General features: G+C 52.7%; 10 protein-coding genes across 10 annotated transcripts; 5 read left to right on the top strand and 5 right to left on the bottom strand.

Moving 5' to 3' along the window:
- Positions 1-1,090: 1,090 nt before the first annotated feature.
- Positions 1,091-3,563, bottom strand: Triagg1_7984 (CAZyme family GH154; the record flags this gene model as incomplete). Its single annotated transcript, XM_062902779.1, has 7 exons — positions 1,091-1,922; positions 2,002-2,098; positions 2,213-2,304; positions 2,343-2,709; positions 2,790-2,953; positions 3,020-3,119; positions 3,197-3,563. 7 exons carry the CDS (start codon positions 3,561-3,563, stop codon positions 1,091-1,093), a joined length of 2,019 nt encoding a protein of 672 aa, XP_062753064.1.
- Positions 3,564-5,064: 1,501 nt separating this feature from the next.
- On the top strand, positions 5,065-5,935 carry Triagg1_7983 (uncharacterized protein; the record flags this gene model as incomplete). Its single annotated transcript, XM_062902778.1, has 2 exons — positions 5,065-5,382; positions 5,492-5,935. 2 exons carry the CDS (start codon positions 5,065-5,067, stop codon positions 5,933-5,935), a joined length of 762 nt encoding a protein of 253 aa, XP_062753063.1.
- A 489-nt stretch (positions 5,936-6,424) lies between these two features.
- Positions 6,425-7,310, bottom strand: Triagg1_7982 (uncharacterized protein; the record flags this gene model as incomplete). Its single annotated transcript, XM_062902777.1, has 4 exons — positions 6,425-6,653; positions 6,701-6,956; positions 7,024-7,158; positions 7,229-7,310. 4 exons carry the CDS (start codon positions 7,308-7,310, stop codon positions 6,425-6,427), a joined length of 702 nt encoding a protein of 233 aa, XP_062753062.1.
- Positions 7,311-7,869: 559 nt separating this feature from the next.
- Triagg1_7981 (uncharacterized protein) lies at positions 7,870-8,845 on the top strand (the record flags this gene model as incomplete). Its single annotated transcript, XM_062902776.1, has 3 exons — positions 7,870-7,907; positions 7,999-8,114; positions 8,199-8,845. 3 exons carry the CDS (start codon positions 7,870-7,872, stop codon positions 8,843-8,845), a joined length of 801 nt encoding a protein of 266 aa, XP_062753061.1.
- A 434-nt stretch (positions 8,846-9,279) lies between these two features.
- Positions 9,280-10,054, bottom strand: Triagg1_7980 (uncharacterized protein; the record flags this gene model as incomplete). Its single annotated transcript, XM_062902775.1, has 2 exons — positions 9,280-9,821; positions 9,880-10,054. The coding sequence occupies 2 exons, from the start codon at positions 10,052-10,054 to the stop codon at positions 9,280-9,282; spliced, it is 717 nt and encodes a 238-aa protein (XP_062753060.1).
- Positions 10,055-11,133: 1,079 nt separating this feature from the next.
- Positions 11,134-13,772, top strand: Triagg1_7979 (uncharacterized protein; the record flags this gene model as incomplete). Its single annotated transcript, XM_062902774.1, has 4 exons — positions 11,134-11,435; positions 11,495-11,729; positions 11,789-12,566; positions 12,640-13,772. 4 exons carry the CDS (start codon positions 11,134-11,136, stop codon positions 13,770-13,772), a joined length of 2,448 nt encoding a protein of 815 aa, XP_062753059.1.
- A 1,402-nt stretch (positions 13,773-15,174) lies between these two features.
- On the top strand, positions 15,175-16,255 carry Triagg1_7978 (uncharacterized protein; the record flags this gene model as incomplete). Its single annotated transcript, XM_062902773.1, has 2 exons — positions 15,175-15,394; positions 15,459-16,255. The coding sequence occupies 2 exons, from the start codon at positions 15,175-15,177 to the stop codon at positions 16,253-16,255; spliced, it is 1,017 nt and encodes a 338-aa protein (XP_062753058.1).
- Positions 16,256-16,747: 492 nt separating this feature from the next.
- Positions 16,748-17,468, bottom strand: Triagg1_7977 (uncharacterized protein; the record flags this gene model as incomplete). The annotated part of the gene is made up of 2 exons (XM_062902771.1): positions 16,748-17,370; positions 17,435-17,468. 2 exons carry the CDS (start codon positions 17,466-17,468, stop codon positions 16,748-16,750), a joined length of 657 nt encoding a protein of 218 aa, XP_062753057.1.
- A 560-nt stretch (positions 17,469-18,028) lies between these two features.
- Positions 18,029-19,167, bottom strand: Triagg1_7976 (uncharacterized protein; the record flags this gene model as incomplete). The annotated part of the gene is made up of 3 exons (XM_062902770.1): positions 18,029-18,723; positions 18,776-18,944; positions 19,009-19,167. The coding sequence occupies 3 exons, from the start codon at positions 19,165-19,167 to the stop codon at positions 18,029-18,031; spliced, it is 1,023 nt and encodes a 340-aa protein (XP_062753056.1).
- A 394-nt stretch (positions 19,168-19,561) lies between these two features.
- Positions 19,562-21,513, top strand: Triagg1_7975 (uncharacterized protein; the record flags this gene model as incomplete). The annotated part of the gene is made up of 4 exons (XM_062902769.1): positions 19,562-19,749; positions 19,820-19,919; positions 19,992-21,421; positions 21,495-21,513. The coding sequence occupies 4 exons, from the start codon at positions 19,562-19,564 to the stop codon at positions 21,511-21,513; spliced, it is 1,737 nt and encodes a 578-aa protein (XP_062753055.1).
- Positions 21,514-22,097: the final 584 nt, after the last annotated feature.

Raw genomic sequence — 22,097 nt, 5'->3', positions numbered from 1 at the left:
ACATGGCCACAATTACTCGTACAATTCAAATTTCAGTCTCGAGCGGAGCGGTCTTGCAAGACATGGGGAAGTGGCATCCCCTCCCCCGGATTATCCCCCCCCAGCCCACCGACATCGAGACGCGGGATTTCGGCAGATGGTACTGAGAATCACACAAGTCACAGCCATGTTTACCCGTTTCGTCCTCAGGCACTTAAGCATACTCGTACAGGGGCCCCTTTCTTTTAACCGTGTGGGGCCGAGGAGGTGGGGGGCGGATCATTGAATCCATCTTTTGGGCTTCTGTCTCTTCTCCCTCTGCTTTGCTCCGCATCGACATGTTATTGCTTCCCCTTCTCCAGATCTCTCCGCATTTCTGAGTTGTGGCGCCAAGCCATCGAGATGCGCTATTGTTAGTACCAGCTGGGTTTGGGGCTCTTTGTTTCGAGGAAATTTTTCTTGCTGCTGCTAGCTGGCCGCCACAGCCCTCTGGACAGGAGAGTCTCGGCCACGAGATGGCCGTCCAACGAATCCTAGCTCTCAAGGCTCGTACAGGTTTAGGTATGTCAGACACAGAGCATCCATCTTTTGGAGTTGCAACCATGTGCCAGCCAACCAGGCACCCTGGTCAGCTACATGCAACGACTACTCGTGGGGAAGGTTGACGGCAGCACCCCTTGGCACGAATGCCTAATAGAGGCATGCCGTCAAGCGGGCTGCTCCCAGGTGGAGCATACTTGAACTGCTGGGATTCATGGAAATTCATTCATCAATCGCTCCGTGCTCGACTCTGATCTGCGCAGAAGCGCTATTACCTATACTCGCGTGCGGCAGGTTACATGCACATTCATACCGTACACACGCGTACCTTACCTCACCTCTCCGTTGGTGGCTTGCGTTTACATGCTACGGTTTGTGGGATAAGGCTGCGGTACGAAATAGTACATGTAAGTTTATTTCTACATCTATTTGCTATGTTCTCTTTAGGCAAAATCCCTTAGCCTCGTCGAATTGTGGCCGACGTCGTCTCCCCGCCACTAAAGAGTGGGAAGGACGTTGGGTCAAAAGAGATGATCGCAAACACATGCGGCAAGCTCGGTCACCTACGCTGTTACATCCCGCCCTCTGCTGCCATCTCCAAGACTAGCCAGTTGGGGATTGCGGGAGGACTCTTCCACCCATCTAGATAGCTCTCTTTGGGGACGCCAGCGCCAGCTGGTTTGGCATAGACTGCAGAAACGTACCACACCCCTTGGCCCTGGGGGATCTTGTGCTGCAAGGTCGGTATTGTTGTCCGACTCTCCATGAGATTTGTGTTGGGATCAGCATTCACAAGCATGGCCTGTCGTTGGCCGTGTGGTTCTAGAGCCTTGATGCCAACAGCTCCTCTGTCCAGGGCCGCCGCAAAGGCACCGTTAAGCCCCGTGTCCCAGCCAGCCGGTGTGTTGGTGTCATAGTTGCCAACGATCTTGGGGCTTGTTCCCTCGCCTTTTGTTTCGTCGTATAGATCCAAGTATCTTCCGTTCTCGGAATTGACGTTGCGGATGGCAAAGGCACCATCTGCGGTCATGACCTCTCGACCAGCTTGGATGTGATGCACCCGCAGATGCCAGTTTGGCGTGCTTTCAACAGGGGGCACCAACAATGTCTTGATCTTGACATCGGCAAAAGGCTTCCAGACTGAAACGAGAATGGGCTGGCCGTCTCGCTCTTCAATAGCGGCATACTCGGACAGCCTCCTCGTCTTCCAATATTCGCCACCATCATCCGAAAGCCCCAGCTGCGATGCCAAGGCATATTGCTCCAAGGAGAAGAGCCCGGAGGGCACGGAGTATCCAAAGGCGCTGCTGTATGCGAACGCTCCATATTTGGCGTGGGTGGCCTTCATTGGATAACCGCATGCTTGGCCCGAAGAGAGGAGCATACAATGTCCACCAAGGTAACTTTAACATCGTTGAGAATGGCACGGTCAGCAGAGCGTTTCTAGCCCTCTCATTGGTGGGTAAATGAGGCTGCTCTCACCTGGTAATGTGACCTGGATGCCGGATTGCCTTGATTTTGGGAATCTGGGGGCTGATTGGCTCTTCCTCTGATGTCCAGAACGGATGTTGCTCCGGAACTGCCAGACAGATGAAGGCCAAACATGACCAATACTGAGACCATTGTCCCGTACAATTAGCACGATGCCTCTCTGGATGATGCCGAGATAGGGGGTTGCATCAATGCTACTCACAGGACTTCCAGGGCTGTTGTAATTCTCGGTAATCTGCAAGTGTTTCACGTGAAATAAGGGTCAGCGATCTAGCATCGGAAACAATATGGAACCTGCATGAGTAGCCATCATGATCATCGCACGTACATACATGCTCGGGTACGAAAACCCGAGAGACAGCGTCCCACTCGACGTCCAGATGTCACCCTGCGTCTGCCACCACCTGAGATTGCGGAGGACAATTCCCTTGACCATGCCCCACGTTAGGGGAGCCGGCAGGTCGACGTCTGCGTAGGCCAGGGCGCCCCAAAACGAGACCATGGCGAAGCGGTAGACTAAACTACGGCCAAACGGGATGGCTCGGCCGAGCGTGTCATGATAGTGGACGAGGTCGAGGGCGGCGATCTCAGCACGGTGCTTGAACTCCTTTGCGCGGGACGGATCAGCCTTGGCGGCGAGTTTGGCGTAGAGCAGCTGAAGGAAGTGGATGGCGAAGCTGGAGGAATAATAATCCATTTCTGCGGAATAACAAGATGCGTGAGTATTACGGGGAGATTGAGTTGAAGAGAAAGCAACAGTGGGAGAGGAGTAGACTAACGATGGATGCCCTCAGGACCGTCGTTGGACCAGCCATCTCCTCGGTAGAAGGTATCGAGGTGCTTGATGTCGCTCTCGAGCCGTTCCTCCGAGTACTTCGCTCCATTTTGCTTGAGTCCTAGGTTGGCGAAGACGCGGAACCAGAGCCAGTTGGTGTTGGGCATGCTGTGGGACTTTGTCAGTGAGTGAAGGGGCATTTACGGCATGATTTCTTGCAAGGGCTGATCAGACTTTTTCTCGTTGATAGAGTTTCCAAGCCAGTTCTCGACGTTGGCTTGCTCCTTTGCCGAAAGACCGTTCCATAACTCTGGTGCGACGGCCAGCGCGAATCCTATACAAGATGATGATGCGATCAGCTTCCGTCACTTTTAGCAATCAAGTTCCAACATGGACAATCGCATGAATTACCAAAAGGGCACATCTCAACCATCCGCTGGTCATTATCACGAGGATATCCCCAATACTCGGGGCTTTCTGGGTCGGTGCCAGCCTTGATCCCCTGAACCCACCAGTCGGTGCCGCGGTACTGGCCACCCCCGGCCAGAAGGCACGCCAGACCCCAGATAGGACGGAAGAAGCCTTCTACCTCGGACGCAGTCTGGTCAAATCTGACGGCCGTGGCTCCAGGGCACTTGACGCGGGCCTTTTGGGGTGAGAAGAAAGGCTCGAGAGGGTCAAGAAGCGTCCGGAGAAGCTCCTGGACCGAGGCGCGATCTGTAATGGGGACTTGGGCAAAGGGATGCTTGTCATTGTAGCCGAGCGTGAGGTGAGCCATTTTGAGATTTGGTGAGCGAGTCTGCTACTGGATGAGGGACGTCCGCTCAATGTTTGGATGTGGTTCAAACTGTCTTGACGCTTGCGTATACGGAGGTTTGGGCAAGCTTTATTTTATTTTCACGCTACAAAGGTAAGCATCATGAGCTTTTTCCGGCAGACAAAACGGCACTAAAAAGCTAATGCTTGGGCAAAGTGGTGTGGAAGCCATGCAAGCTCTAATGATTATTTTTCGGATTTGATTGAGCCGAGCTGCTTCTGGGTGATATCAGAGCTGCGGCATCGCGAGTGAGGGGCAAGATGGGGTTTGTGTGGAGAATGGACAAGAGGAAGAGGAGAAGAGCCCACGCGAGAGTTACAGTACAGGTATTGATTGTCTCGTACGATGAATCTCTTTTTTTAATTGTTTCAACCTCTGATGCTTGATTAAATGGACAGTGGGATATTTCGGCGGGTGTATACTGTGCTTAGTCGTTCTTCCTTTTTCTTTCTCTCTATTTTGGGGGAACTTTGTGTGTATTAGATGGGTTGAAGAGGCCATGGCAGAACGCCTGTAAAGATGTGCATGCTCAACTCGGCACACGTTCTAAGGAGGGTCTACAAGGCAGCTAGCAGCAGTTCCTTGAGCCCTGCATGATGGTCGATCATTGTTGATGGGGTCTGGAGTTTGCCGGCTAAATTCAAAGGATAATGTCTGCATGTATCGTATGTACGGGATGTATTTTGCAGCGTCACTTTGTATCGATCGATGTTGGGGAAAAGGAATGCGGCAGATAGGATGTGGTCCGAAGATGGGATTTGGTCCAGAAATGACTCGAGTGAGTGGGTGTTAAAATGGGTGAGTACTACCTAGGTAAATGCCTTTATGTGTTACTAAGAGCTTGAAAAAGTTGATGGCTTTGGAACCACCGAGATGGGATGGCGTGCGGCACCTAATAAGAGGTGTTTGTTGTAAGATAAGAGACTATTGTTGCTTTACTGTTGCTTGAGTTGCGGACTTGGGAATGCGGCAGTGATTAAAGCAAATGCGCGGTAATGATTACAATGGATGGGCTTTATCCAGCACGTTGCTGTGAGGGTGTTGGCAGTAAACCATAGAGATACATACTTAGGTATGCGGTTAAACAAGCAGTCAGAAAAAAGACTCCAGATTAGTATATATTATCAATATTGTCTATTTGTTAGGAAATCAAACCTCAATCAACCTCCCAAGACACGCACATGCATGCAACCATAATATGCTACCCTAGAGCCATGTTTCACTGTCATGGGCTAACAAAGTATCTGCTTGGACATCTTCTAGAATGATTTAACATTAAGTTTTTAAACTCAATTGTGTCCTGTTAAATAGTTTGAAGTAGGACCGAGTTACTTTGGATCAAATAAAATATGTAAATTTAACGCCATGTTGACATCTTTAATCTCTGCAACTCATCTCGACATCGCTTGGGTGACAACTCAATTTAGCAGCATCACAACCTCATCTCGGTCCAAACCACACAATGTCGACAGCAGATTCAGCGTCGGCTGATCCCGACACAAAACCAGAGCCTATGAAGACAGAAATTCCGTCTTCATCAACACTTTCGTCGCTTGGATCTGAGATCGAGTCGCCATTCACCCCGGTGCGACCGCGGCGCAACGTCACCGCTCCCAGGCTATTCGGATCACCATCCAAGAGCGACTCCAAACCAATCCCGCAACGGCCAAAGAGGGGCACTCTAGCGGAAAAGAGAGCAAAGGCGCCCAAGAAGCCAGAATGGGATGCTGAAAGTATCCTAAAAGACCCAGCGTCGCCTCTAGCCTCGGCGAATCTAAGAGTTTGTCCAACCTCCCCCGTTCCTGTCTGGATGCAGCTTCTCCGCCACCACCGGGGCTTTCATGCTGTCGGAAAATTGCAAATGACATGGTATCTAACTGAACGGGCAGAGCATTCTATGTAACCCCATGGCATGGACGGCTCTGGACCAAGATGACAAGGCGGAAATCCTGGCTCTCTTTCCCGACAAGGGCCATATCCTAGACTCTGGAACGGAAGACGCGCGACCCAACTTTGCGTCGTTGATGAACGACGACAGCTTCCGCTACGACTGCGCTGCGTACACGGAAAACATTGCGGAGGGCCGCCACGATCCGGAGTGGCTTGCGTCGGCGTGGAGCGCGCATGAGAGAAGGAAGGCGGGTGATTTCGACAAGTATCTGATGGACAAGCTGGAGCAGGATTGGGGTGTTGAGATTCCTGAGGAAATGAGGATTCGGAGAGATTTGCCTGAGGCGGAGAAGAAGATTAATGGGGATGCACAGCGAATGAAGATTGTGTCTAGGAACAGGGAGATACGCGATAGTATGGAGATTGATGAACTTGCGCTCTAAAGGTTTGAGGGTGTTCATGGAGGGGATGACTGAGCGTTTACGATACGATACCAAAGGAATGCAGAATGCATAGTTGAACAAATACTAAGCCTTTGATCGAGTTGGTCAGGTGTTCGTATCAGGGTCTTATTACTGTACCCAGAGATGGTTATAGACATGTCTGTGTTTTATTGCTGGGAATCTTCTTATAGCTTGATGCCTACGATTGACACGCCTGTGTTTTACCTGAACTTTTCCAATCTTGCCCAAATACCCAATATCCACATCGTTGGACATGTTGAAGTTCCACAATCATATGTCCCAGTTGATCCAAATCCATACCTCCATACATGCACACATATACACAAGCATACAGTGCATGTTATAAAAACGCCCGTCGCCTAACCCAGCTCATCACGGCCCAAGTCGCAAATAAATGGCGCCCACGAAGCCTTTGCAAAATTAACAAGAAACTGGGCCAGTTTCTGCGCTCCCTCTAAAGCAATCGAGTTAGTTTGAGGCGCGGATTCCGCCCACGCTACGATGTCCCCTGAGGCCGGTGAGGCCCAGGGCAGTAGATTGCTTCAAGAAGTCCTTTTCAGCAGCATCAATGTCGCCGTGCTTGGTCACTCTGAAGCAAATGTTCATTCTGGAACGCACCGACTTGTCAAGCACGACGCGGTATACGTCGGGGTGGGAGTCCAGAGCCCTCTTCAGGACTTGACCGGCGATGTAGACACTTAGAGAGGAGATAAGAGTTAGCATGTGTAGATGACTTGTTTTGACAGAGAGATGGTTTGCGCAAAAATGCTGAGCGTGTTGTACAGGCTGTTGTTCTGAGCAACAGTGTCGTAGTGCAAGATGATGGGAGGAATAGTGAGTCCCAGGTGTCTCATCATGGGCGCCGAGGGCTCTCCGTTGATGGGAGCAACGAGGTTCTTCTTGATGACGACGACGGGGATGCTGGCAGATTCCAGGTTCTTTTGGGCGCCGAAGAAGATGAGGGAATAGTTCTTGACGTCCAACTTGAGATGATTATTGACTGCGTCGTTCAAAAGCTGCATCTGCAACGGCAGCTCCGAATTCAACTCTCTCGAACTCGCCCGTACCGCCCCCCATCATGAAGAGAATCTGATAGTCATCGGGGATGTCGAGAAACGTGGCCAAATCAGCCCTGGCCTCGTTGATGATGGTGTTGGCAATCTCGGAGCGATGCGAGGTGCTCAGCCAGGCTGAGCCCAGTCCTGTTAAAATTAACCAATGCTTGGGCGGCCCTCTCCAGTGTTTCTGTGGGAAGCAGAGCCGGACAGGCACCAAAGTATGTGATGTCCTCTCTGGTAGGAAATTTTGCTTTTCGGGATTGAGTTGTGATGAGCAGAGAAGGATAGTAATTCATTGAGTCTCCTACATACCTACCTAGGTAGGTAGTACTAACACTACCTACATTGATGCTACGGTATAACAGTCCAATAGTAGTACTGATGGATTGGCCTTGTTTTTTTGTGTCAATTGGAATGAGTCTCGCTCTTTATACTTGAATTAACTGTAATAACTCGACGATGCCTAGGTATATAATTTCACTTTGACACATTGACTGCAAGCTTCAATGACAGCTACTTTTGAGATCCAGGAACAGACGCTGATGCTGTTCGATTTTCTTCTCGGTGGAGCGGACTAGGTACGTACTTTGGGTCTCAAGCGCTGCTGACTCATCCACCGACCGCGGCTTTGGTTGGCTGTGGCTGAACAGTGCTCGCAGTGGCAGGCAGTGGGTGGCGTCCGACTCTCCAGCCACAGCAAGGCGACGAAGCTTGGGTTGCCTGGATCCGATGCGTTTCCCTCATCAGCCATATCGCAGCACCAAACGGCATCTTTCCTTCGTCGCCGCGCCGTTACAACACAAAACTCGCTTCTCCCCCTCCTCCGCGACTTTTCCCCGACCGCAGTGAATCACCATGTTCAGGAACAACTACGACAACGATTCCGTCACCTTGTATGTGCCCTGTCCGACTGGCTGGAGCCCCTCCAGCTGCCGTCGCCTCGTAGCTCCAAGCTCGCCATAGCTGACATGACATGGTCTCTAGCTCGCCGCAAGGCCGCATCTTCCAGATCGAATATGCGGGCGAGGCCGTGAAGCAGGGATCAGTGGTGGTCGGGATTGCCAGCAAAACACACGTCGGCCTGTTTGCCGTCAAGGCAAGTTTGCATCTCTACCCCTCAGCAGCACATATATACCCGGCCCAAGGCTGACCTTGGCCCGCGTGGCACAAACAGCGAAACGCAGAGGAGCTGTCGTCGTACCAGAAGAAGCTTTTCGAGATTGACGAACACACCGCCATTGCCATCGCCGGCCTCACATCAGATGCCCGCGTCCTATCCAACTTCATGAAGCAGCAGTCCCTGGGCCACCGCCTCACCTACGGCCGCCCGATCCCCATACACACGCTGGTCGGCATGATTGGCGAAAAGGCACAGATCAACACCCAGGTCTACGGCAAGAGGCCGTACGGCATTGGGCTGCTGGTAGCTGGCGTCGACGAAAACGGCCCCCACCTGTTCGAGTTCCAGCCATCGGGTATGACGGAGGAGATGGTGGCGTTTGCTATTGGCGCACGAAGCCAGATGGCCCGGACATATCTCGAGCGGAACATTGAGTCGTTTGCCGACTGCTCAAAGGAAGAACTGGTCAAGCACGGCTTGAGGGCGCTCAAGGAGAGCTTGGTACAGGACAAGGAGCTGACGGTCGAGAATACATCAGTGGGATTGGTGGGCCTGAAAGAGGGCCCCAACGGCCGATCAAGCATCGAGCCCTTTAAACTATACGACGGCTTCGAGGTCAAGTCGTGGATCGAGAGTGCCAACGAGAGCCAAGGAGGCGAGGGAGAGGGAGAGGGAGATGCCGCGGGCGAGGGAATGGAGGTTGACAGCTAGACGACCCGGGAGGCACTGATGAATGAACCAGAGGGGCTGCGGGAGAAGAGTTTAGATCACGTATCACTAGAGGCTGCCTGGAACAGCACAAATGGTCAAACTTGGCACGAATGAAGGAATAATAACAACAAAAAGAAGAAAGATAGCTAATCATGACGATACTCCCGTTCCATGACGTAATTGTAAACCTGTCTATGGATGGATATATAACATATATATTGTTTTTGCTGAAAACCAAACCACTCTATACCGTACATCACATACCCTACATGCAGTGATGATTTTTTCCTGAAAGCTGTCAAAGAAGCAACAAAACAAACAAGATAATAATTAAGCAAATACGGGGCTTGCTTGCTCGCAGCCCTGAAAACGTCCAAACATTTCCCTTTTACGGTTTATCCTCTATATCCCTAACCTAACCCCTGACGCGAAATCTATTGCGTTCCCCATTCCAGCTTGAAAGTACCCTCGGAACCCTGGTAGTTCATCAGGGCCAGGATGGCGTCCTCGGCGGTGGTCGCGGTGACGAGGATGTCCTTGTTGGGCAGCTTGACGAAGCCCTGCTCGACGGCCTTGTCGACCCACTGGACGATGCCGTCCCAGTAGCCGTTGATGTTGAGCATGCAGATGCCGCGCTTGTGGATGCCCAGCTGGTTCCAGGTGACGACCTCGAAGAGCTCCTCGACGGTGCCGTAGCCGCCGCTGAGGGCGATGAAGCCGCTGCCGGGCCCGCCGTTGAAGACCTCCTCGGCCATGAGCTTCTTGCGCGTGTGCATGTCCTTGACGACGGTGGTGCGGCCGTAGGTGGACTCGGTGGGCACGTATTGGTTGTCGGTGTTGATGGTCTGGTAGGTGCCGTCGCGCTCGTACTTGACGAGGGCCTCGGGGATGATGCCGTGGATGGCGTCGGGGCCCTTGAGTTCGCACAGCGTCTTTGCGACTTCGCCCATGAGGCCGACGGTGCCGCCTCCGTAGACTAGATGTTTGATATTAGCAGGGGGTTGTGTCTCTCAAGGTCTGTTCCATATACTCACCAAGGTCAATGTCGTTCTCGGCCATTACTCTGGCGAGCTCTCGCGCGGTCTCGACATGTTCAGGGTCGTTTCCTGCGCTTGAACCACAGAACACGCAAATCTTGGTGCGAGGAGTGCCGTTGGAAGCGCCGTTGGAGGCGCCATTCTGGCCGGTAACGGTGCTATCAGCAGTCATGGTGGGGGATCTAAATCTGTCGATTCTTGCGTGGCGGGGTCGAAATCGAGAGGCGCGAAAAGCTGCGACAAAGCAGGAGAAGAAGTAGAAGAAAGAAGAATGACGTCCCGATTTATAAAAAAAAAAAAGATTTATATATGTCTTGAGCAGACGGGGATTTGGGCAGATGCCTAAAGAGTGGTGGGTATAGCTTTGGGCGTTAAGAGCCAGACGGTCGAGTAAAAGAGCGAGGCTAAGATGCTTCAATCCTGTTGGTTGTAAGAGCAGCGAACCAGAGTTCAATCTTCGTCGAAGGAAGAGAGAGAGAGAGAAGTTCGAAAACAAACGGTGGCGAACCCGGGCTAGATATAATTCTGGCGAGTGACAACTGCGCAGTCCGCCAAAAGTTGACGTTCCAGATCTGACGGCGCAAACGCTGCACTAGTTCGAAAGCCAACCCCGGCAGTCATCGGCCACCGCCGGCCCCCATAATCGAGGGGAACTAGTAGCCGTTTGGATATCCATCTTCCCAAACTTCGAGGCGTGGGAGTCATGCAGTTGCCGGGGCCAATGCGAATGTGGTAATTTTTCAAAATTGCCAGATCCGCTCGCCGCAGCCCGAGATGGCCCAATTGGCGTTTGTTTCGGGTGGTGGGACAGCCGGGCTATGACACTCGCCCCCTTGGGAACTTCGGTTTGGTGTTTTCGTGGTCTCACACTTTGTACGACGGCAATTGAGGACTTCATTTGCTGGGCTCACAGGGAGCTGGCCGAAGGAGGTCAGCAGGACAGGGCCGGTCGGCAATGGGAAGGGCAGCATATGAGCTGGCGAGGGAAGAGTGGGTTTGTGCTTCAGTTTGGACGCTGTTGGTCTGCATTTTGAGGCTCGATATCCGCATATCGCCGCTACGGGTACTGCCTACTGGGTATGCTACCAGGTATACATCACTGATCTGATTGCCGTGTACAAGTGTTCTAATCCTGCTCTATTGCATATAGACAACTAGATGGGATCTACCATCTGGGCAGCGCTGAATCAACGCCGCATTCGCATGTCCGATTCTCGCTAATCACCGGACATCTCTGCTCAGGGCTTCTAGATGCGTCACCTGGCCGTTTTGCTTGGTGACGGCCGAGTGGATCAGGGGCAGCGTGTCACTGAAAAACACGGCTCACAGTTTGTCGTCTCGATCGGGCTTCAGTATAATCCCCGCTCCAACCATGAGGCTCTGTTTGATAACAATTCTTCTGTTGCCCGCCTCTCTTTCCAGAAGCTGTTCTACTGTACTCGTGCCACGGAGCCTGCCGCTGATTCGCCGACCCGGGTGGATGGGGCCCACGGCGCCGATTTACTCCGGCCGCCGCCGCCTGCCGCTGCTCAAGTATCTTTTTGCGCTGCGCAGTGCGTCATGGGTACAACGAGCTCGACCCTAGGCCCAAGACGGAACTGGACCTCTCAAGGCTGCGTGCTTGCGAAAGGCCACATGCGTCTTGCACAATTTTGAAGCTTCTCGCAACGACACTTGCCTCTCTGCTCCCAGGGCGACCAGCTGCTCTCCGGACTCACCACCACAAGGCGAACAGGCGTCTGACGGGTCTGTGTCCCACGCGACGCCCGACAGTCTGCGCAATGCCCGAAACAGCGGCGCAACGGCCTGCGGGCCAGGCGGCACGGCGCCAGCAGGACCAAGGCAGTGTAAGTCGAGATTGCCGGCCGTTTTGTGTCTTGGATGCGAGCTGACGGGCTGCGTGCAGGGCATCAGCATGAACAAAATTATCATGGGTGTCGTCTTCTACCTCGGCGTCAACGTCTTCCTCAGCTTCTACCTGGCCAAGGACCAGACCGGCGTGGCCACCACCAATCCCGAGACCGGCGAATCCATCATCGTCCCCGGCAACCTGGGGACCATCCCGCCGTACCAGCTTCGGCCGCGACACCTTGATGAGGGCGCTACTTACAGGCACATCCCCAAGACCATTGCCCCCATCTGGCCGCAGGACAGCTACCTAGATATCGTCGTCGCCATCTCGCCCTCGTTCAACCCGATCCCGCTGGCCAATGTTCAGTCGGAGTATGTCGTGCTCGACGAGAAGAGGTTTCACATGAACAACAAGACGGACAAGCGCTCAATCGATACCACCTTTACTGTGCCAGAAGCCGTGCAGAACAATGGCACGCTTTGGGGTCACTTCTACATTGGCCTTGCCGGTAGCGTTCTGGATCCGTATCTGCCCAGCTATGACCCCGGCCGGGCATACCATGTAGTCCACCCCCTCACTCAGTATCTGCCTAAGAAAAAGGTAGTCAAGACAAGAAACCTGCTTGATGACCTTCCTTCTCGCGTAGAGGAGCCGGAAGAAGTGGACACGTCGGGCCCCCTCATTTCAAACTACTACCACCAGAATGCCAGTTTGTCCCTGGTGCCTGGCCTGGGAGTCAAGGACTTGGACACTATTCACCCTGCCCTCAAGACGTTCCTCCGCCTTGAGGCAACCGGCGCCCGCGATGGCTCGGGCCAAAACGGCTGGTATTGTAAGTCATGCTATCATGCTATCATGGCGCATTTGCAATGCGAACTGACGAGCTAATCCATCATTTCTCTTAGATCCGACCCTCTTTGTCAACACCTTCTGGCAGCTGAAGACCCACATGACTCTCCTTAATGATACAGTCAAGGAGCTGCCGCTTCACATTGACCTCAACAACATGCCCAGCTGGCAATTCTATGCCATGGCTGCTATCGAGCAAAACTCGAAGGAGAACGCTCGCCAGGCTGCGCTCGGGAACCCAATTCCTGGCGGCGGCGATGGATCGGAGATTGAAATGATCAAAGAAATCTTCATTGACACCAACCCTATTCTGCTCGGCATCACCGCTGTTGTCAGCGTTGCCCACATGATTTTGGAGACGCTCGCCTTTGGATCCGACATTGCCCACTACCGCAAGAAGAAGGACAATGTTGGCATTTCGGTCCGCTCCATCTTGGCCAATGTGTTTATGCAGACAGTCATCTTCCTGTACCTGCTAGACAACTCGCAAAACACGAGCTGGATGATTCTCGGCACCCAGGTTATCGGCATCGTCATTGAGTTCTGGAAAATCACCACCGTCGTCAACGTTCGCTTCCGGGAGACGGCCCCAGGCTCGCTTTTGCCGTACTGGTTCGTCTTCGAGGACAAGCACAAGCTTACCGAGACGGAGGAGAAGACCAAGGAGTATGACGAAATTGCTTTCAAGTACATGTACATTCTGGCGGTGCCCCTGCTGATTGCCTACGGCATCTACTCTCTCTTCTACGATACGCACAAGTCGTGGTACTCGTTTGTCATCACTACTCTTGTCGGATCCGTCTACACTTACGGCTTCCTTATGATGGTTCCCTCCCTATACATCAACTACCGACTCAAGAGCGTGGCGCACATGCCCGGCAAGGCTATGATGTACAAGTTCCTCAACACTTTTATCGACGACCTGTTCGCCTTCACCATCAAGATGCCCTTCTTGCATCGACTGGCGACGTTCCGGGATGACGTCATCTTCTTTATTTACCTTTACCAGCGATGGGCCTACAAGGTCGATTATACCCGTGTCAACGAGTTTGGTCAGGGAGGTGATGACGATGAGCCTGTTGAGAAGAAGGATGGGAAGGACAAGGCTGCCATCAAGGATGCGGCTGAGGAGCAGAGCGAGGCCAAGACCACCGGCGCCGATGCCGGAAAGGCGACTAAGAGAAAGTAAGCCGTGCTCTATTGCAATGATACCTACCTGTATGCTATATCGATTGGGTACTAAGGTTGGGATTCGGGATCATAGCAAGTAAATAGACTACGTGAGCTAGTTGATAATCATGTACAACAAAGAGATATAAATAGCACCCATAGTTCCCTGATCGTCAGGTACGAACACTAACAAAGCAAGCGCCGAGCTGTCAAAGTAACATTGGAACTCCTCAATGAGGCCTCGCGTCTGGGACGACCTCGTGTGTCAGTGGCCCCCTTGGCTATTGTTTCAGGCTGGATGACAAAAAAGGTGGGAGGGGTTGAAAGGCTTCAGGTTGGCCAGTCTTGTGTGTCCTCGCTAACCCGGGCTGACGCACCACCACTGAGCTCCCGTGATGAATCCCTCAGCCCTATGGACAGCAAACGGGCGGATTTCTGATGGGCCACGAGGCCCCTAATTTCGCCTTTTGGTGGTGGTGGTGTCATTAGATGTGCATAAGTGCAATGTAGGCCATTTCGATGCCGAAGCGAGAAAGTGGAAGGGAAAAAAGGGACCAGACCTCCGGGGCTGCTACATGTAATAATGCGCACCATGGGGGAGGCGTCACAGCGAGTTCGACCCCTGTAATCCTGGCGTCTTCCCAAGTAGCCGGCGCCCCTTCCAGCGCATTTCCTCCCCACCGACGGCCTCCAACCAGAGGCCGCGATAGCGCCCGGCAACAAGCCACATAGCGGGCAGCTTTTGGATCTCTCTGTAAAGCGCTCAGGTTAAGGTTGGCCATCTCCCAACTCCATCCGTCATCTTCCATTCGCCTTTTGTCTTTCGTCACTCTCGTTGCTCATCTTGCTTCAACTCCTTTTTCTCTTCTTTCTTCTACTGCTTCTCTTGGCAGCGTGCGTCGTTCGTCCCGATTCGTTATCCCTATCTATCCCTTTCTGCCACAGCCTCCAGCGGCCCACCGTTTTGCAGCACAGCCTCGCCTTTCTGCTTGCTTGTGTCTAAACCGTCTGGGGTTCACGACCGAATGCCGGCCACAGCCACAACGTTCTGCTGAAGATTCCCACGGCGGCCCGTTACCCATAACCTTACTTTGATAGTAATAAACGGCTTTCTTCGACCAAGCGCGCTACGTCATTTGTTGGAGAGCTTCACCCAAGCCGTGGAGCTTCCCCCCCCATGCGACGCGCCCGTCGACGGGTGCTCTTCGAGGCCCCTTGACGAGTGCCGTTGATCCATCTTGGCTGATCCATCCCATCCATTCGTTTTCTCAATACATAAGCAGTGTCACCCCGTGATTGTTACGCCGTCCTCTGGTTATCAGATATATCACCACGCCCCTAGCCCACCTGCTCAAGTTGCAAGGCGGGGTTCGCATGCCAAGAGAGACTCATCATCCTCCCATCTCCTCCTCACCAGAGCAATGGGCGCCCTCGATTCGGTCGGGACACTGCTGGCAGAAATTGCGAATCTCATTGCCGACGGGCAGCGCATCCTGAGCCTCTCCGACAAACGGCATTGGGGGCAGGACGAGCGCGAGCAGGAGCGTGCGCTGGACTCGGTGCTGGACGAGGCCAGGAAGGACTTTCAAGAGCTCGGGCCGCTGGTCAACGGGCGCTCGCAATACGAGCATGACCGCAGACGTGAGAGAGAGCCTCGATGGGACAGAATGTCTGCTCCGTTACTGACATGATTTGCTGTCGTTAGATGAATCAATGGAAGAGTTGCGGGCGATTCGGGCCAAGTTCCAGGCATTGACGGATAAGCTAAAAGACTGGAGTCGATCCGGCGGTCCCATCGATCCGACCTGGGTGCGCGAGACATGTTCACTAAAACGGGAGCTACATCGAGCTCAATGTCGGGCGGCAATGCGAGTATTCACGTCGGCACGGGAGGCTTCACAGCGGTGTCTGGGCGCCTTCATCGTGCAGCGGAAGCAGCGCGCCCCTACTCGTGACGCCAAGGCCGGAATCAAGCCCGACGAAAACACATATCGGAGATATTTTGCGGACGAACTTTTGGCATGCAAGAACGTGGGAGCCTTTCAGCGGTTTGGGGATCAAGATATTGCATTTGTCTGCGACTTTTGCGATGGTCATTTGGTTTGGGAGGACATGGAGCGCATGCCAACAGTGCGGTCATCTACTCAGGCAGTGCCACCTGGCTCATCAGATGTGCCCGTGTCATTGTTGGCTAACGACTCGAATTGGCAAGCATTGGCCTTGTCCAATTGTGGCCAGCATCAGAAGCAAATCATCTTCGCCCCGGTGGCCATTGCGAACCACATTATACCGACACATGGAGATTGGGAAGCCAAGCTACTATGTCCACTCTGTGAGGCGATTGGAGAACAGCCGCAGGACGAAGACGACGACGAGGAGCCGTATCGTCCTGACGAAGAGTTTGACGACGTAAAGTCCTTACAGGAGCACCTCGAGTGGCAGCATGGGTCAGGCACGGTACCGACTACAACGACAGCCGACAATAATTGCTGTGTCATGTGAGCTATGGGAATTTCAAGCCCTTTTTTTATGCGAACTGAAGGAGAAGAGAGAAGTGAGAGAGGGGGGGAGAGAGAGAGAGGCAATACCACGTCCTTGATGGGGGTTCAGCGAAGCATCTGAATTCGGAGTTTTGTGGCGAATAAGGGTTACGGAGTGATTTTCATTTTTTTAATAACGACAGCTGAACCAAGCCTGAAGAGCAGCGTTTGCCTTGGATGCAGAAACAAGTTCAAGGGAGGATAAGAAAAGTCTTGGGACACTGGTGGTGCGTGCATAGAAGCATTAAGTCACATAACTGTATATAGATTACAATGGATATCCATCAACGCCACGCTCCGCTCTTTGTGCATTGACAACTCGATGTTTTCCCTCCCACCACCCCTTTGTTTGCCCAAGGTTTCTTTCCTACTCCCTGTGTTTTCCTTTTTCTTTCCTCTCCTCTCTCCCACTCTCTCTTGATAGAGTGAGAATCCAGTTTCGCTCACGTTGCTTCTAGAGGAAGCGCCAGTAGATGAAGACCAGGATGAAGAAGCCCAGGCCGGCAAAGGGGCCATACTGCTTGAGCATAAGCTCCCAGTTGATGCGCACGGCAGCGCGGCGGTACTTTTTGCTGTCGTCGCGCAGCCGACTACTCATCTCGCCCATGCGCTCGAGGTTGTCGCCGCGGTAGAGCAGGTCCTCGATGTTCTTGGTCATGATCTTTGTGACGTCGCGCAGCTCGTCGTTGAGCTTGTCGAGGTTCTGGGCGGCGCGGGCGTCGGCGTAGGTGGTGCGGGTCTTTGCGATGAAGTTGTCAAACTCCATGAAGGCGTAGGGCCGGAGGGCCGGGTTGTGGATGGCCTGCGGGGTGTAGGTGGTTGTGAACTCGCGGGCGAGGTCGGCGAGGTAGGTGAAGGCGAGCTTGCGCGGGTAGGAGCGCTCGCAGATGCAGAGGAAGACGACGTCGGAGTCGATGAGGTAGTGGATGGTGAAGAGGGTGGAGGACTCGATGCTGGCTTGGGACTCGGAGTTGCGGGTGAGCTTGCGCTGGATCTGGCGGAGCTGTTGTTTGACTTCGTTGAGGGCGGCGGCGTCGGACTGGGACTCATCGTCGACGGAGGCGCAGAGCATGAGGCCTGTTGGTGGTGGGTTAGTTGAACTGATGCCTTGGTGGGTTTTTTTGGATGCGGTTTGACGTACCATCCAGCCTTGAGATCTGTGTTGAGCGAATCATTTTGATGTGATTATTATGTGTATGTGTATATGTTAAAAGGAGGGGGAAATGAAGAAGAAGCAAAGTCTCGCAACTCTTCTTCGCGGACAATGTGGTTCGTATGGGCGCTGCCGAGGAACTACGTGTCAAGTAGAACGCACACACGACCCTCAGAGGGGGGGCAATTGGCCACCAAAAGAGCCACGCGGACGACTTGACACTTTAGCCGAAAAAGACGAGATGCCTAATGGCAGAGAATATCGAATTGGTGTATGGGCCTCGGGGGGGGGGGAAGCGCAAGCTCGAGTTTGACGTCTTATATATCAAAGAGGATGTTTGCGTTGTCGATAAGTGCTCGATTCTGTCTGGACGTTGAAGTTGTTAGGTGTGGCTGACGCCGAGTGGCGCAACTCTTCATGTGCGCCTCAGGTACTCTAGGAGTGCATGTCAATGGAATTCAATGTGGCCGTGCATCATGGACATCTTCTCAAATAATGGAGCCATATTATCTTTTTCTATTCTTGCCAATATTTTTTTTTTTTTTTTTGCTTTATTATTCAATTTTTTTTTCCAAGTGACTTTTATATCTCGTCTTCTTCATCGTCAAAGTCATCCTCCCTGCCCATCTCGTACAGAATTCTGCCTCCCTCGCCCGCTCCAATATCCGTCTGCGCATCAAAGTACGGCAACACGATCCCCTCTCTATCCTTTCGCTGCTTCTCCGTAAGCCCCAAGTTAAAGGTGCTCTCAGGCTGTTCGTCTCCTCCGTCTCCTTGTTCGGCTTCGGGCTTCTTAAACATAGGGTGATCCGTAAGCAGACAAAGCTTGCCCACCCTAGACTTTGTCGCTGCAGAGCCGGGCATGAGGATAAACTTTTCGTCGACGGCCCGTCCGCTTCTCCTTCGTAGTTCCATGTTAATGACGACGCCTACCTGGTCCTCTGATTTGCCCTTTTCTGCGAGGCCAATGAGGATACCCTCGCGATGTTCTTCAAGGCCCCATTCTGGCTCTACGACGCTTCTGTTGCGCGCCTTTTGACGTTCGGTTTCTTGTCGCAGGTTTGATAGCGTCAATACAGCTGTGGCTAGGTGGCATAGCAGCGTAAACGGGTGAGGTTCATATTCGTTGAATGATTTTGGTAGAATGACTGGTACATCGGTGTGATATACGCCCACGATGGACACTACCGGGGTGATGATGCTTGAAAGGAAGACGGCCAGGGACTGAGTGGCTGCCGAAGAAAGAGAATTCAATGAGTCAATGAAGACGACGGCTCCTACATCAAATCTTAATTATGCATCTTACATAGAGTATTCGGGGTCACTCACTTTGCGCAGTTTTATCCTTGAGAGCTGACGGCTGGAATGAGGGATACTGTGCCAAAAGCTCTCGGGCCACCGTATTTGAATCTTTCCCAGTAGCTTTAATGAGGACATCTGCATCTTGCGGCTTGCGGATTGTGGAGAAGGACAAGAAGATGATTTTCGTCTTTGCCAGCTGGTCATGGGGGTCAGTCGTCTCCTGCATATATGGGGTAGAGAATGTTGTATGCAATAAGTACCTTTGCTCTGGTCATGAGCTCTGAGATGACTGGGTGGGCGGGCTGTTCAAGGTTATCGAGGAGGAGAGTGAGAGGGCTGGCGGCATCTCGAAAATTCAGAAGCCTTTGAAGCAGAAGCAAGCTGTGAGAGCGGCCATGGGAGTTTGCCACGGGAGCCATGGCTTGTGAGTGTTTGGTAACCAGTCGAAGGATAATCTATAAAGGCGTCTGTCTATATGTGAAATTCGTTGGCCGGCTGCGGTATCCAAGTTGCCTACGTGAATGAAGCTTGAAATAGTTATGTATAAAGATGTTCATTCGACATCAACGGCTGGATCCGCTAGGACGCTTTGATTTAGTGCAGAGTTGATGCCTGAGAGACCGCCACGGGCACTAACCGTAGTGAAAGCCTCCACTAAATTTTCGGCGCTCTCTCTCTCAACGTTCTATTCGGTCTCCATAGGTATTGCTCGATATCTGTCTAGTATGGATGTCTGTAGCTCTCATCTCAACCCTGAAATTTTCCTTTCGCCCGCACATCACCAGCCTCGTCTCAGTCGTATATATTGATTTGATGCAATACGCTTTTGCCACTTTGGATTTCACAGCCACAGCCTTGCTCTTCACCAGCGGCCTCGAAACCCATGCGCCGCCACAGCCTGCTGCTACAGCCCTTGACTCGCGCCGGCAGACGAGGTCCAGGTGTTGCTTTATCAATTCGAGCGCTCAAAAGGGCGCCGTCAAAGTCATGCTCATGCTCATGTAACCATGGCCTGAGATCCTTTTCAACCAAGGCTGCCAGAGCCAATGAGCTCGAACAGCTCAGCACTAGGTTTGGTGCAGGTACCGGCGATACGATCTATGCGCTTTCGACGGCCCAAGGCAAGGCGGGCATCGCCGTGATTCGCATCTCTGGTCCGGCGTGTTTAGACGTAAGTGGGCAGAATTCCAAATTACAGGATGCCGTCAAGTAACCAATCACGACGTTTCGTTTTCATTTTTAGATATACAGAGCCCTGTGCCCATCAAAGGCAGTGCCAAAGCCTAGATACGCCTCTGTGCGATCGTTACTCGACCCAAAGCTGGCAGGACTCCAACGAGGTGTGCTGGATTCGGAGGCAGTAGTCCTCTTCTTCCCTTCGCCCAAAACTGTAACCGGAGAAGATGTACTAGAGCTGCACATTCACGGTGGCGCGGCTACGATCAAGGCAGTTCTAGCAGCTATCCCGCAGTGTCCGTCTGAGCATCGGATCCGCTACGCCGAGCCTGGGGAGTTCACCAAGAGAGCGTTCCTGAATGATCGCTTAGATCTCGCTCGCGTCGAATCCCTGGGTGACATTCTCTCTGCAGAGACAGAGCAGCAGCGGCGCGCAGCCGTCAGGGGAAACTCGGGAGTGTTGGCTCGCACCTATGAGAGCTGGAGGGAGGAGCTTCTCCTGGCCCGGGGAGAGATTGAGGCCTTGATTGACTTTTCAGAGGACCAGCATTTTGATGAGTCACCGGCGGATTTGTTAGACAACGTAGCGAGGCTAGTGGACAACATCCTCCGAGGCATTCACCTGCACGAACAGGGCGGCCAGAGGAGCGAGTTGCTGAGGAGCGGTATCCGAATCGCACTGCTCGGGCCGCCAAACGTGGGTAAGAGCTCGTTGATGAACTTGATTGTCGGTCGTGAGGCTTCGATTGTATCTGGCGAGGCTGGCACCACCCGGGACATTGTAGAGGCCAGCCTCGACATTCGAGGATATCTGTGCTCCTTTGCGGACACGGCCGGATTCAGGTCGACCGATGATCTAGGAGCGTCGGGGCCCGTTGGGGCAGTAGAACTGGAAGGAATCCGTAGGGCAAGGCAAAAGGCACAACAGTCGGATATCGTCGTCGTTCTGGCATCTCTTGAAGGCGGGCCATCTGGTCCATTCATCTTCTACGACCAGGAAACGCTGGACATTGCCGCGTCGGCCGAAGCTCGCCTCATCGTGGTCAACAAGAGAGATATGGTCGAGCCCGCACGACTCCAAAGGATGCTGGATGAATTTCGCCAAAGATTAGGCGAAACAGTCCCCAGGCTGGGATCGGCCCAAATAGCCGCCATCTCGTGCAAGGAGGCCAGCCTGAGCTCTGAGCTGGGCAAGGATCCAGGAGGAATCCACGCTCTGACAGAGGCCTTGGTAGGCACCTTCTCGCAAATGACAGAGATGCCTGTCGACCTGCAGGATCTGTTGGGGGTGACGGCACGCCAGGCACAGCTCCTGGCCAGATGCAGGGGCCATCTGGAGGAGTTTCTGGCGGAAGCGCGCCCTGAGGATGCCAGCGTCGAGGCGGACACGGTGCTTGCGGCGGAGTATTTGCGGTATGCGGCGGATTGCCTGGCGCGCATCACTGGCAAGGGGGAGGCTGGCGATGTGGAAGATGTGCTGGGCGTGGTTTTTGAAAAGTGAGTTGATGCATTACATTGCCATGGATGCTGATGATTTGCGTTTACTTTGCATTGCTAACATGGGTTGCAGGTTTTGCGTGGGAAAGTAGAGACTTCAAGGTCGAGAGAAAACTCTTTGTACTATATTATTCTACACTCTAGATAAAAAGGTTGAGGGCAAAAAGCAAGGAAGAAGTGAAGAGAAAGAAAAGTACATCTATGCCGTAAAGCTTCAGAGATCTACCCAGAAAAACAGAAGAACAAATCGACCGAACCCATCCATGTAGGGCTGGCTGCCATTCGCAGCATGATGTCTTGATCCCATATCCAACGCCGCGTGAATATCATGAAACCAAAAAAAGGGGGTGAGGAAAGAAGAAGAAGTGAAGAAGAAAGAGATCCCGGGGCCCCCAAAAACATCCTATGCCGATACAAATACAGAGGGGTAAAAAAAAAAGAGAGTAGGTGTTGGAATTTTTTTTGTCTTGTTTTTTGTTTTTCCAGTGAGGTTGTATTGCCGTGTGGTGGCTTTTTTTGTCTATCCGTCTTTCTCCATGCGCCTCTGCTGTGGCGAAACGAAAATGCCTGCGAAGGCACTGGATGCTTCCAAAAAAAGAAAAGAAAAGAAAAGAAGAATATTGTAAAATAACAGGCGAGAGAAGCCATTTAGTATTCTCGGCGGCCGCTTGAGGAA

The sequence above is a fragment of the Trichoderma aggressivum genome (assembly GCF_033847375.1).
Source record: "Trichoderma aggressivum f. europaeum strain CBS 100526 chromosome Unknown scaffold_037, whole genome shotgun sequence".
Taxonomy (NCBI): Eukaryota; Fungi; Ascomycota; class Sordariomycetes; order Hypocreales; family Hypocreaceae; genus Trichoderma; species Trichoderma aggressivum.
Note: the sequence above shows the minus strand (reverse complement) of the source record. Positions and strands in the feature narration are given on the sequence as shown.